Source organism: Pistacia vera, unplaced genomic scaffold (assembly GCF_008641045.1).
Source record: "Pistacia vera cultivar Batoury unplaced genomic scaffold, PisVer_v2 Contig51, whole genome shotgun sequence".
NCBI classification, from domain to species: Eukaryota; Viridiplantae; Streptophyta; class Magnoliopsida; order Sapindales; family Anacardiaceae; genus Pistacia; species Pistacia vera.
Window position 1 is genome coordinate 1,267,326 of NW_022196346.1, and position 14,879 is coordinate 1,282,204.

Below are 14,879 nucleotides of genomic sequence, written 5' to 3' on the forward strand. Positions count from 1 at the left end.
TTTTCTTCTAGAAATTGACAATCATACATTTGTTATTAAATTTTAGAAATTAAAATGAATTCTTTCATCAGTTTACCATAAAAGTTTTTGCCTTCATGATAGAGTCTACGGTTTCATAGAAGTATCACATCAACTAAACCACAAACCAATAATATATCTGATGTTCTAAATGTTTTGAATCAGTGGTAGTTTATATAGATTCCTTGTTTGCTTCTTAGAAATTTCTGTTTAGTTTTCAAAGTGTTTCCAAGTCTACCCGAGACCACGACTATTAGGTAGGAATACTGGAGTTGTCATAATTCATCATAAACATATATAAACCAAAGAAATATTATAAACAGAGGTTGCACATGGGGATTAAGAAGAAGACCCGAATCTTCTGCAGGCTCTACCTTTTCATCTTTTTCAGCTTCAATGCTCCAATAATATTGTTTGCTCAACTCAATAAATCTCACATGGAGATTGATGTTGGATTGATCCTTGATATTGGTTCATTGGAGGGGAGGATGATGCAAAGCTCTATTTCCATGGCAATTTCAGATTTTTACCGTGTAAATGGTTACTACAAGACAAGGATTGTTCTTCGCACAAGTGACTCCAAAGGACAACATCTACTTGCTCTATCTTCCGGTAAGCATTTTCTTCATTCACTCCTGCTTCACTGTGTTTATTTGATGTATACTTTTCATTTTTGGGTCATGATTTGTAGAGATTTTTCACCGCCAACTGATGTATATGGAGTAATGTTACATCCACAATCTCTTCTTATAAATTTTTTCTCACAATTCTAACATAGCAGCTCACAATTAGTCTATCACAGTTTATCAAATGAGGCTCAGATGAGACCCATTACGAGTTGATCAATTGTGAGCTATCACGTTAGAGTTGTTAGAGAAAATTCGTGAGAAGAGGTTGTTGGTGTAACATTTTCGGTAGTGTATATTACGCTATTGGCCTCTTGGGTATATAATTAGAGTAATACTATTTGTACAAACTTTTTTCATACAACATTATGTGTTATTATCCTTTAATTGGCACATCATTTATCTAATTTGTTGAACATTTTAAGAATTGACTTTTTATAAGCATTCATCCATTCATTTGATAAGTGTGAAAGAGTTTGTACAGTATTATTCACATAATTAATCATAAGACTTTTATATATTAGACGTGTTTATATTAAAGAAGAAGAAAAAAAACAAATTAGAGTTTCTGAGAAAGATGAAAAATTTGAAATACCCTTCTCGAAAGATGAAATTACAGTCATATCTTAATGTTAGTTAAATTTAAAAGGAAAATCTAAAGGAACGGGGATTAGCCTCCTATTTCTGATGGTAGCGGGGGGCTTTACAATTTTTGGAAAAATATAGGAGTTTATTGTAAAAACTTCCTACAATTAAAAAGTGGTTAATAACTTAAAAGCTGATGAAATAATTTGTTTTATAAAGGATTTTCAAGAGTTTATAAGCGTAGTTTTTAAAATTGAAAATTGGTTATGTAAGTATCTATTAGTAAAATACCTTAAATTGAATATAAATCATAAATATATTTTATATAAATAAGTATTTAATTAAAATAAGTTTTTTTTTTTAATTTTAAAATTAATTTCTACCTTAGAATCCTAAGTGATGAAAGGTCTTGCACCATGCAGCTTTTGATCTTTTGGAAAATTTCAATTTGGGGGCGATCATATTCATAGGAGCACAGTCATCAATGGAAACGAAACTTTTGGGTGAGCTAGGAGATAAAGCTAAAATCCCCATTATTTCGTTTTGTGCACCTTCAACTTCTCCTTTCTCAAACAAATCATACCCTTATTTAGTCCAAATCGCACAAGATGAAACCTCTCAAGTAGCGGCCATCGCTGCCATTGTTGAAGCATTCAAATGGAGAAATGTCATTACAATACACGAGGACAATGATGAATGGAGATTTTTTATCCTGCGTTTGGTTGAGTCCTTGGAAGGTAAAAACATCCATATTGCATACAAAAGCTCGCTTGCCGTCTCATCAGCTGATAATCAAATCAATGAAGAGCTGCAGGAACTCATGGCATTCGGACCAACGGTTTTTATTGTGCATATGTCACCAATTCTCGCATCTCGTTTATTCATGAGTGCAAAGAAATTAGGAATGATGAAAAAAGGTTATGCTTGGATCCTGACTGTCAATAGTATGAATATGAATCATTTGCATTCCTCAAGGTCGTTTGAGGTTATGGACTCAATGCAAGGAATGATCGGTCTCAAATCCTATGTTCCACCCTCAAAGGAGCTACACAATTTTACTTCAAGATGGAGAAAAAAATTTCTTCTTGAAACAGATATAGAAGTAATGGAGTTAACCCCATTTTGTATATTTGCATATGATGTTGCTTGGGGTCTGGCAAGAGCAGTTGAAAGGACAAGGACTAAAGGAATACTCCTTACAGAAATACTTTTGCGTAGTAAATTCAAAGGTTTAAGTGGCGATTTTCAATTTATTAACAGGAAACTAGTCGTAAATGCATTTGAGATAGTGAATATGATAGGAAAAGGGGAACGAAGAGTTGGGTTTTGTACTCCTGAAGGAAAAATTGCTGGAGAAGTATATTTATCCATTCATGGAAGAGAATTATCATTGAGTAATACTTCTGGTGGACTTGAAGATATTATATGGCCTGGAGGATCTGCTACAATTCCAAAAGGTTCAATCACAAAAATGAGCATCAGAAAGCTTAAAATTGCTGTTCCACGAAGTGTTGGATTCCCTGAATTGGTGAACGTAGATCGTAACCTTCAATCTAATGTAACATCAGCAACAGGATTCTGCATAGATGTATTCAAGGCTGCTATTGAAGGGGCAGAGCTTGAGCTTGAGCTTGAAGTAGATTATGAGTTTATACCATTTCTGAATGCAACTGGGGAGAATATTGGGTCTTATGGTGAACTTATTGACGAGGTCTATCTTCAGGTAAGCTTGTCACAGGTTCTTATGTATTGCAAATATATTTGTGTGCGTGTGTGTGTGTTTGACTACTACCGATTTTTCAGGCTTTTCGTAAAGGTTCTCCGTTGGTTCCTTACATGTCTAAGGCATTGCCAAACTAGAAAAAATGGAAAGCTTATGAGTTGGAGCACGAATGGTTTAGAGACACTCAACCTTCGCATCTGAGGACGATGACCCTTCAAGTGTTGTGAAGCCTCTTACCCTTGATAGCTTTCGTGGTTTATTCCTTATCAGTGGAGTCTCTTCAGCTTTAGCTCTACGGTGCTCATATTTTAAGCTTTACAAAAACTGGCACTTTGGAAGAACTTTACCTCAGAGACAATGTGGGGACGAATAAATTTTGTATAAGACCTCTCTATAAACAACTAGAAAATCGATGTAAAAAAGATTACCTCAGAGGGCCTTGTGAACTTTAGGTAAGGTGTAGGTGTAATGAATTTTTTTTTATTTGAGAAGTATTTTTTTAGTCAAATAAATTGGTGGTATCAAACAACTATAAAAAGCCATAAAAGCAAACAAAACAGTAATTTGAAGTTGTTTATTTGAATCAAAAAGTACTAGTTGAGGTAAAGGGTTCAGAAGAGTTTCTTATAAATTCTAGGTTACAACAGATTCAAAGGAGAATTATATATAGGATACCAAAGGAATTCCATTACCAAGCCGAGTCATTAGTAACCTAAATGTTGAAAATTCTAATCTTTAACCATTTACTCCTCCTCAAGAGTAGCTGATGCTTATCAAGACCGCGTCTCTTCTATCATTGATCATAGACCATACATCAAAACTTCCTTGAGAATTAATCTGCAGATTGGATCCACTTCTAACACAAATGGCTTTTGCTTTTTTGAGTACCATACAATTTAACCAGAATTGACAATCGCTCTTTCAGGTTTTTCGGAAGGTTTAACCATTGGTTCTTACATGTCTAGAGCACGGCCGGAATAAGATAAAATGGAAAGCTTATGAAGAGAGCAAATGGTTTAAGATTTAGCTCTAGGCTTGCTTTATAGTTTTCAGTCTTTACAAAAACTGGCGTTTGTGTAGACCTTATATAGAAATTATTTGTGGCAATTCAGTTTGATAACTAAAAACGATGTAATATACAACTTGACACTTACATTTAGTTGTTTGATTATTCCTGATTTTGTGAGTGTTCAGGTTCCTTCTTTCAATATTATCCTAAGAATTCAACCATCCATAAGCAAGACCTCCAACACATCAATAGTTCAAGCATGTTCATTAAGAGACAAATATTGACTTTCATTTAGCAACAAGCATTCCAAACTGGTAGATGTAAATGAATAACAGAAGATAGTTTAAAAAACCAGAAGACTGCCATCTCTTTTCTCTACTTTACGAAGTAAGGAAGGTTAGGACATATAGAAGAAAATATGCCCAAATGACACCAGATATTCCACCAAAAAAGACCCTCCAGTGAACTTGGACCAACCATCAGCAGTTTGCAACTGGTCAGGCTCCTTCTTCCTTCCGTCAAGGTTAACCTGGGGCAATTGAGGCTCTCCTTCGTTAAAAAAGAAATTCCATACATTGTCAGCAAATGCTCAGGATCACAAACAGTCCACCGCTGCCAAAGTCCTGCTGCTCCTGCATATTCTGTGTTTCTCAATGCCTGCTTAACAAATGGGCCTACAAGAAGGAACCCTGGGCCAACCCCACCTCTATTCCTCTCAGAAGGGCCTGACGCCGTCCGGTAAGCTGGGAGTTGGAAAGGTACCATGCAACTCATGGACTTGATGTGACTGGATGTCTCAAGACTTCCAATGAAAGGTCACCATTAATTGCTGAACAACTTGGAAAGTCGGCTGCCAAAAGAGAAATCAAAATGAGTGTCTACTGAATTCAAGTATCAATATAATGAAATTCCTGAATCTAATGAAACATAAATGGTTGGTTACCTTATCACCTGGACAGCTTTGCACAGTGAAACAGGGCTCTCTGGAGGGTTCAGTCTAAATGGAGCTCCAGAAATACCCTTTTGGTGTGACTAGTCCTCTTGTGACTGAAGAACGTGAAGCTACTCTTAGTTGGCTAGCCATTGGAGAGCAACGCAGCCATTTGTGGGATTTTTTTTGGTTAAAAGACTTTGAAGCAAGAGCATGTGGGTAGAGATATGTAAGTAAGAGAAATGGAGGTTGGATTTGCCGGTAGATTTAAGAGTATCTTTTCAATAGAAATTTGTGGTGGAGGAATGAGGTGCACACTTGCAGATTTTGATTGGAATTAGAAAGTGCCTGTAACCTTATCCCTTATCCCCATTGCTAACATGTGTATTCCACCCAATTCTTCTGCACATACTACTAAGCAATAGCTAACTCCACACAGCCAACTTATCACAGTATTCTAACTACAAATTAAAAATAAAAATCAGTTAAAACTAATTCTTTGACTTGGCCTTTGATCTATATCGACACTATAGCCAAAAGTCGATCGAATGACAAGACCTTAGGTTTTTTAGATTTGTGTTTCAAGTCGCACTAAATGTTATCTAATATATTTGTGATTGTACACTTAATCCATTAGATTTGTAGGGTTATTTAGTCATCTCAAAGATTAATTGAGGGATTTATAAACTGTCAGACCGATCACAAAAAAAAAAAATTTGCAAGAGAATTAAACCTTTGTTAATTATTATAGGCAGTGACAAGTTTTTGTATTTAAACGGGGATATTATCTTGAACAGACACACATTTTTTCTGAAAAACACTTAGAATATGCAAGTTTAGAAACTACATTTTGTAACACTTTAACTTTAAAAATTGGTTATTTAACTGGAAAAAATTGAAATGTCTAAATGCCCTTATTTTGAATTATGTTATAAATTTTGATTTATTTTTAAGTTAATATAGACAAATAACTTTAAAAATGAAATTCCAAAATTATACCTGATTAGTTTTTTTTTTTTTTTTTTTTTTTTAGTACCCATTGATTAAGCATAACTCTAATAAACATTAAAAACTCAAAACAATAAATTTACAAGTAAAATAACAAATTTTAAAATTTTAAATATTAAGATAAAAAATTTGTAAAAACCTCAAAAGTTTGCAAAAAATTAATTAAAACTTAAAAAAACTCTGGCTCTCTATATGCATCGACAAGGCCAGCAACTAGCTAGGCCAATGTTTGCCATTTTAGGTGTCGGCTAAGGCCAACGCTGGAGAGCACATGCTATCCACGGGGTCCTCACGCGACTTTGGTTCCAACCTTTCATTTTTTTATATTTTTTCCAATATTTTAGTTCTTAATTTTGAGGTACTGTGGCAAAATTGATGATTCTATTTTAATAAATATTTTTTTATGATTATTGTTTTATTTGAACTATTTTCATATGAAACTATGATTTTTATTCCCTTTTTCTCAGTTATATTTTACAGATTTCTGTTATTAAATGTACTCACTAGCAACTGTTGTTTTATTCTTCTACCCTGAGTAGAAAATTAATAAAATATTACTCTATTACATATTTCCAGCAAATTTTAATCAACTGATGCTGTATTAACCTATATAGGCTTGAATTTGAAAAAAAACGAGAGTCGTAGCTTATTAACTAAATATAATATAACCCTTTTATCTTAAAAAGGAGTCTTCCCATTTTAATTTTCAAACCATACTTCTTCTCATACTAATTTATTTTAACAAGTATGATTTCGTATAATTACTATACTTTAGGTTTTAAAAGTCATACAAATACCAATAATATTTACTCTGTAAGAGATTGTTACTGTTCTATTATGATTAACATATATAAAGTGATTAACGGTTCCACATACACAAATAATGATAGTAATAAGTTACAAGAACCAATATTTCTTTTCTTTTCTTCCTGTGATGAATTTTCTTACTGTAACACAAAAGAGTGACATATAAGTTACAAGAACCAATCGATTATAGAACACCTCTTGCAAGTGTATCAATAGGTGGATGAACAGAAATAGTTACAAGAAAATTGATGACAATAATAAGTTACAGAACCAATCGATTATGAAACAATCCTCTTATAAGTGTAATCAAATAGTGATTGTAAAAGACCGTTACGCCCTTTCTTATCTATCCGGTACCTTTAGAGGCAGACACTTTACAAATCCGCATGTATCTGTACAGAGATTCTTCATTTACTTCGGTTTCCTCATTGTTAAAGGTTTTGGCCTTTGTTAGAGCCCATTGCATTGCCAGATGGCCAATGGACGCATGTAACCTATCGATCTAAATCCACCATCAGTAGTCCAGCTTCTGGAGTTTGGAAGAAGCTAATCAATAAAATTGCAATTGTTAGTGTTTTAGAATAAATAGTACTAAAGCTACATAATATAGTGAAATTATGTAGAAGTTTGTGAATTCCTATTGGAATCGGCACAAAATATCCTAAGGCAGAAGTAAAGTAAGGGTAAAGGTCTCTATTAGATTATTGCACTACGGGAGTTTATTCCACATTTCCAACATTTCTCTACTGAATGGTTCAACAGCACATCCAGAGACTTAGGTAAGCATAAATTTTAATCAACCCTGCTTTGAAGTTTCAAAAGGTAACAATGTTTTTATAAGATAAAGGGGATCTTACCCAAGTCCATTTTCAGACCATGTTGCTTCATAGATTCCACTGGCAGTTTGAAATCCCATCGCCCAATCTTCATGGATCATCGTTGCAGCAACCGCATATGTGACGCCGGACCATATTTCTCTTGACTGCATGTGTCATGCAACTGTCCCATCAGGTAGCTCCCTTAACCGCACCCCCTTTCCATCCATATCTTCAGACATTAGTTAAAAACCTTTCTAATGCACTTTCCTGCTTTGTCTTCGGCAACAATCGATGAAAGACCACATGCTCGGCATACCTACACAGAGACACATAATATACACCACATATGTATTCAGTAGTTTATGAGGAAACTGTCATACATCTTTAGTGAAAAAAAAAAAAGTCATTTTCGAGTATTTTGATATTAATAATATTAATGAATAAAAGTTGTATCGGTTGCAAACATACCATTGTCCAGCCATTGATCAGGCTTGAATAGATTAACTTGAGCGGCTCCCTATTGTCATAATTGAAGTAAGAACCATTCCACAATTTCTCATATACACTTTCGCTTTTTGAATTTAAACCAGAAAAATCCTCAGAACACTTGTCACCACTTCATGTCGCAATGATGACGCATCCTGCAATGCTGCCACCCATAGCCTCCACTGTAATGCACTCACACCAGGACAGACCATGTATCGTATGTCTAGCTGGAGACCTTCATTCTCAACACATCCCATCACCATCCTATCAATTGGTCCCATATATGCCATCGCAACATAAATTGAGGGCCAAACAAGCTGTCAAACTTCGTTTCCCCTGGTGGCAAACCACAATCCCGGTAAACTTGGAGAACAAATTTTGGATTCAAGTCTTTCCATCGACATGTGTCATAAAGACAGTAGCCATTTACTTCAAACCAGGGATCGTCAATTCCAATATCATGAGGAACAGCTCCAAGAACCTTTCTGAGGACCCACTGTCCATCATGTATAAGTTTCATCTTACTGGGATCGTGCATCATTACTGCTGCTGCAAAGTCTCTTTGGACACTGAGTTGAAGTTTCGGAAATAACATGACTAATGCAAAAGATGAGTAGAAATGAACATCATAGGTGTTCCACATGGGATATTCAATTCCTTCAAGATAAAGGAATTGGCCAATGTTTTCTTCACCTTCTTCAAGTAAATTTGTTCCAAAGGCAGAATTGAGTGTGATTGGAGTGTGTAATTGCTCAAAAGTTGAAGTCATCCTCTCAAGAATGTTTACAGCAGTATCATTATGATTGGGTACATCGACATTTTTCTTCAAATCTGATTGTGACCTATCTAGGGAAAACTTCCTATCACCAATGTACATTAAATTATGAACAGGAGGTGAGCCATCTGCCAAAAAAAAAAAATGTACGGTGAATACATATTCATTAAGATGATCAAACATTCCATATAGTAGACTCCACATACCGGTCCAAATGGTGCCCCCTGAATTTAGGTAATAGAGCTCATTAAATAAAGTGATGGGGTACCTGAAAAGAACATTTAGAAAAAACTTTAGAATCTTACAGTATGATAAATAACAAAGAACACGTCCTAGCTGACCATTCCGGAAGCCTCTTGTCTTCAAGAATAGGTCTTTGCCATGCTTCTATCTGTGATTCCCAATTACCGTGCTCTACATTTAAGAAAAAATGAGTTAAAGATTCTTAACAATTGAAAATGTGTTTGTGTGCCTGCTAAGTACTAAAATGGGAGCATGACAGCCAAATTCAGAGCTAATTTGTTACATAATATGCAATCTCGCTCCCAAATTTGGGTACTTCAAAGTAAAAAGAAACTGCTAATTGGTAAAATGTAACTTGAAACATTACCAAGAATAGCATCATGGGCTATACTTGCAGCTGCATCTCCATGAGTACCATAAAATTTCGTGTAACGCCTGTAGATAAAAGACTTTTCAGGAGGTGGATAATATTAATTTCTGATATTTTTCAAGAATATCCACCAACTTACCGATAATATGTCTTTCCACTCAAAAATTTCACTTCTGGGCAATCCCATGCCAATGAAAATGTAACGGCGCGCACTGCACACGGTGGGACTTTCACAGAAGCTGCAATAGCTGCCCCAATAGATGATCCCTGTTCTGAAGGTTTTGATGTTTCAGTAGAATTAAGATGATCGAAGGATCCGTGCTGTTACAACAGAAGAATATATGTTATTAGATAAGGATATCACTTATCAGCAAAATTCTTCCACTATGATGCACTTGTAAATTATAGGAATAAGTCTACCCACCTCTTTTATTTCATGCCACATATCTTTTGCTGTTCCCCCCCAAAAAAAAAAAAAAAAAAAAAAAAAAAAACACATTGGTTAAACTAATTATTACGACGGTGTGCAAGACTTAGGTTTTTTTTAGAGTTTTGTGTTCAATCGCACTAAATGTTTATCTAATATATTTGTGATTGTGATACTTATCCATTAGATTTGTAGAGGTATTAGTCAATCTCAAAGATTAATTGAGGATATTAAACTGGTCAGAAGAACTCACAAAAAAACAATTTTGAAGAGAATTAACCTTTGTTAATATATTTAAGGCATTGACAATTTGTGTATTTAGAACGGGGTATATCATTGAACGACACAATTTTTTCTGAAAAAAAAAACTTAGAATATGCAAGTTTAAATACAGATATACACTTAACTTAAAAAATATGTTTAATTTAACGGAAACTGAAATGTCATAAATGCCCTTATTTGATATATTGTAATAATTTGATTTATTTTAAGTTAATAGACAAAAATATACTTTAAAACAATGAAATTCCAAAATATACCTGATTAGTTTTTTTTTTTTTTTTTTTTTTTGTACCCATAGATATAAGCTATAACTTAATAACATAAAAACAATTTACAAAATCAAAAAATTTTAAAACTGTAAAAAAATAAAATTTAAAAATTTAAATATTAAGATAAAAATTTGTAATAAACTTAAAAGTTTGCAAAAATTAAATTAAAACTTTAAAAACTCTGGCTTCTATAGGCATCGACAAGGCCAGCAACTAGCTAGGCCAATGTTTGCCATTTTAGGTGTCGGCTAAGAAGCGCAACGGCGGAGAGGCACATGCTATCCACGGTGTCCACGGCGACTTTTGTCCAACCTTTCAATTTTTATTTATTTTTTTCCAATATTTTAGTTCTTAATTTTGAGGTACATGTGGAAAAATTGATTGGTTTAATTTAATAAATATTTTTTATATGTTTTATTTGACTTTTCATAGAACTATGATTTATCCTTTTTCTCAGTTATATTTTACGATTTCTGTATTTAATGTACTACTTAGCACCGTTGTTTATTTCTACCTGAGAGAAATATAATAAAATATACATATATAGACAATATATGTCCAACAAATTTAATCAACTGATGCTGTATTAAACCTAATATGCTTGAGATTTGAAAAACAGAGACTAGTAGCTATTTAACTAAAGATATAAGATAATACCTTTTATCTTATAAAAGGAGTCTTTCCCACTTTCTCAAAAAACCATAATACTCCATAGTTAGAATTTATACTATATGATAACATCTATAAAGTGATTAACGGTCGACATACACAAAAATAGATGATAGTAATAAGTTACAAGAACCCATATTTCTTTTCTTTTCTTTCTGTGATGATTTCTTACTGACACAAAAATAGTGACATAAAAGTTACAAGAACCAATCGATTATAGAAACACCTCTTGCAAGTGTAATCAATAGTGGAGACAAATAAGTTACAAGAATAGATGACAATAATAAGTTACAGGAACCAATCGATTATGGAAACATTCTATAAGTGGTAATCAAATAGTGATGTAAAAGACCGTTACGCCCTCTTATCCGGTACTTTAAAGACGAGCAACTTACAAAATCCGGCTGTATCTTACAAGATCTTCATTTACTTCTGGTTTCATCTCATGTTAGAAGGTTTGGCCTTGTTAGAGCCCATTGCATTGCCCAGATGGCCAATGGACGCATGAACATACGATCTAAATCCCCATCAGTAGTCCAAGTTCTGGAGTTTGGAAAGAATAGCTATCAATAAAATTGCAATTTGTTAGTGATTTGAAAAATAGTACTAAAGCTAATAATTATTAGTGTAAATTATGTAAGTTTTGAAGTTCCTATTGGAATCGGCACAAAATATCCTAAAGGCAGAGAGAAGTAAGGAGGAAAGGTCATCTATTAGATTTGCAACTACGGGAGGTTTATCCAACATTTCTCAACATTTCTTCTACGAATGGTTCAACAGACATCCCAAGACTTAGGTAAGCAATAATTTAATCAACCGACATGCTTTGAAGTTTCAAAAGGTAACAAGTTTTAAAGATAAAGGGGATCTTACCCAAGTCCATTTTCAGACCATGTTGCTTCATAGATCCACTGGCAGTTTGAAATCCATATACCAAATCTTCATGGATCATCGTTGCAGCAACGCATATGTGACGCCGGACCATATTTCTCTTGACTGCATGTTGTCATGTCAACTGTCCATCAGGTAGCATCCCATTAACCGCCCCCCGCTTTCCATCCTAATCTTCAAGACATTATAGTTAAAAACCTTTCTAATGCACTTCTGCTTTGTCTTCACAACATAGATGAAAGACCACATGCTCGGGCATACCTACAACAGAGACACTATATATACACCACATGATTGTATTCAGTAGTTATGAGGAAATGGTATACTATCATAGCATCAGAACTGAGAAAAAAAAAAGTCAGGTTTCAGGTATTTGATATTAATAATATAATGAATAAAAGTGGTACGGTTGCAACATACCATTGTCCAGCCAATTGATCAGCTTGAATAGATGAACTTGGGCGGCTACCACTATTGTCATAATTGAAGTAAGAACCATTCCACAATTTCTCATATACAACTTTCGCTTTTTGAAATTTAAACCAGAAATAATCCTCAGAACCCTGTCACCAACTCATGTGCCAATGTGACGCAGCCTGCAATGCTGCCACATAGGCCTCACTGTAGCAATCACACCAGAGACAGAACACGTGTATGTTGATCTGGGGAAGCCATCATTCTCCCACATCCTCACCACCCTAACAAATTGGTCCATATATGCCATCGCACATAAATGGGGCCAAACGACTTGTGCAAACTTTGCCCCTGGGCAATTGCCAAACTAAGAGAAAATGGAAAGCTTATGAAGTTGGAGCACGAATGGTTTAAGAGACACTCAACCTTCGCATCTGAGGACGATGACCCTTCAAGTGTTGTGAAGCCTCTTACCCTTGATAGCTTTCGTGGTTTATTCCTTATCAGTGGAGTCTCTTCAGCTTTAGCTCTAGCGGTGCTCTATAGTTTTAAGCTTTACAAAAACTGGCACTTTGTGAAGAACTTTAACCTCAGAGACATTATGTGGGGACGAATAAAGTTTGTAATAGAGTACCTCTCTATAAACAACTAGAAAATCGATGTAAAAAGAGTACCTCAGAGGGGCCTTGTGAACTTTAGAGTAGAGGTGTAGGTGTAAATGAATTTTTTTTTTATTTAAGAAGTATTTTTTTAGTCAAATAAATTGGTGGTATACAAACAATTATAAAAAGCCATAAAAGCAAACAAAAACAAGTAATTTGAAGTTGTTTATTTGAATCAAAAAGTACTAGTTGAGGTAAAGGGTTTCAGAAGAGTTTCTTATAAATTCTAGGAAGTTCAACAGATTCAAAGGAGAATTATATATAGGATACCAAAGGAATTCCATTACCAAGCGAGTCATTAGTAACCTAAATTTGAAAAATTCTAATCTTTAACCATTTACTCCTCCTCAAGAGTAGCTGATGCTTTATCAAGACCGCGTCTCTTCTATCATTGATCATAGACCATACATCAAAATCTTCCTTGAGAATTAATCTGCAGATTGGATCCACTTCTAACACAAATGGCTTTGCTTTTTTGAGTACCATACAATTTTAACCAGAATTTGACAATCGCTCTTTCAGGTTTTTCGGAAAGGTTAACCATTGGTTCTTACATGTCTAGAGCAATTGCCGGACTAAGAGAAAATGGAAAGCTTATGAAGATGGAGCAAATGGTTTAAGATTTAGCTCTAGGCTTGCTTTATAGTTTTCAGCTTTACAAAAACTGGCGTTTTGTGTAGACCTTTATAGAAATTATTTGTGGCCGAATTCAGTTTGAATAACTAGAAAAACGATGTAAAATTACAACTTGACACTTACATTTAGTTGTTTGATTATTTCTGATTTTGTGAGTGTTCAGGTTCCTTCTTTCAATTTATCCTAAGAATTCAACCATCCATAATGCAAGACCTCCAACACAATCAATAGTTCAAGCATGTTCATTAAGAGACAAATATATGACTTTCATTTAGCAACAAGCATTCCAAACTGGTAGATGTACAATGAATAACAGGAAGATAGTTTAAAAAACCAGAAGACTGCCATCTTCTTTTCTCTACTTTACGAAGTAAGGAAGGTTAAGGACATATAGAAGAAAATATGCCCAAATGACACCAGATATTCCACCAAAAAAGAACCCTCCAGTGAACTTGGCCCAACCATCAGCAGTTTGCAACTGGTCAGGCTCCTTCTTCCTTCCTGTCAAGGTTAGACCTGGGGCAATTGAGGGCTCTCCTTCGTTAAAAGAAGAAATTCCATACATTGTCAGGCAAATGCTCAGGATCACAACTAGTCCACCTGCTGCCAAAGATCCTGCTGCTCCTGCATATTCTGTGTTTCTCAATGGGCCTGCCTTAACAAATGGGCCTACAAGAAGGAACCCATGGGCCAACCCCACCTCTATTCCTCTCAGAAGTGGGCTGACTGCCGTCCGGTAAGCTGGGAGGTTGGAAAGGTACCATGCAATCAATGGACTTGATGTGACTGGAGTCTCAAGACTTCCAATGAAAGGGTCACCATTAATTGGCTGAAAAACTTGGAAAGTCGGCTGCACGAAAAGAGAAATCAAAATGAAGGTCTTACTGAATTCAAGTATACAATATAATGAAATTCCTGAATCCTAATGAAACATAAATGGTTTGGTTACCTTATCAGCCTGGACAGCTTTGACAGTGAAACGAGGGGCTCTCTTGGAGGGTGCAAGTCTAAATGGAGCTCCAGAAATACCCTTTGGTGTGACTAGTCCTCTTGTGACTGAAGAAGTGAAGCTACTCTTTAGTTGGCTAGCCATTGGAGAGGCAACAGCAGCCATTTGTGGGATTTTTTTTGTTAAAAGACTTTGGAAGCAAGAGCAATGTGTGCAGAGATATGTAAGGTAAGAGAAATGGAGGTTGGATTTGCCGAGTAGATTTAAGAGTATCTTTCAAT

The 14,879-nt window shown here is 34.9% G+C and overlaps 2 protein-coding genes and 2 pseudogenes across 2 annotated transcripts; 1 reads left to right on the forward strand and 3 right to left on the reverse strand.

Annotated features, from left to right (window-relative positions):
* The first annotated feature begins 455 nt into the window (after positions 1 to 455).
* On the forward strand, positions 456 to 3,089 carry LOC116106144 (glutamate receptor 1.2-like). Its single transcript, XM_031392493.1, has 3 exons — positions 456 to 630; positions 1,652 to 2,952; positions 3,033 to 3,089. Exons 1-3 carry the CDS (start codon positions 456 to 458, stop codon positions 3,087 to 3,089), a joined length of 1,533 nt encoding a protein of 510 aa, XP_031248353.1.
* Positions 3,090 to 4,336: 1,247 nt separating this feature from the next.
* LOC116106145 lies at positions 4,337 to 5,265 on the reverse strand (annotated as a pseudogene).
* A 1,788-nt stretch (positions 5,266 to 7,053) lies between these two features.
* Positions 7,054 to 12,031, reverse strand: LOC116106146 (annotated as a pseudogene).
* Positions 12,032 to 13,866: 1,835 nt separating this feature from the next.
* LOC116106181 (photosystem I reaction center subunit XI, chloroplastic) lies at positions 13,867 to 14,852 on the reverse strand. Its single transcript, XM_031392520.1, has 2 exons — positions 14,599 to 14,852; positions 13,867 to 14,499 (listed from the first exon to the last, which is right to left on the reverse strand). Exons 1-2 carry the CDS (start codon positions 14,761 to 14,763, stop codon positions 14,008 to 14,010), a joined length of 657 nt encoding a protein of 218 aa, XP_031248380.1. The 5' UTR covers positions 14,764 to 14,852; the 3' UTR covers positions 13,867 to 14,007.
* Positions 14,853 to 14,879: the final 27 nt, after the last annotated feature.

Coding starts and splice junctions, on each gene's coding strand:
- LOC116106181 (XM_031392520.1), bottom strand. CDS start 14,763: ATGGCTGCTGTTGCCTCTCCAATGGCTAGCCAACTAAAGAGTAGCTTC. Junction 14,500..14,598: donor AAGCTGTCCAGGCTGATAAG/GTAACCAAACCA, acceptor CTTTTCGTGCAG/CCGACTTTCCAAGTTTTTCA.
- LOC116106144 (XM_031392493.1), top strand. CDS start 456: ATGGAGATTGATGTTGGATTGATCCTTGATATTGGTTCATTGGAGGGG. Junction 631..1,651: donor TCTACTTGCTCTATCTTCCG/GTAAGCATTTTC, acceptor TGCACCATGCAG/CTTTTGATCTTTTGGAAAAT. Junction 2,953..3,032: donor TTGACGAGGTCTATCTTCAG/GTAAGCTTGTCA, acceptor CCGATTTTTCAG/GCTTTTCGTAAAGGTTCTCC.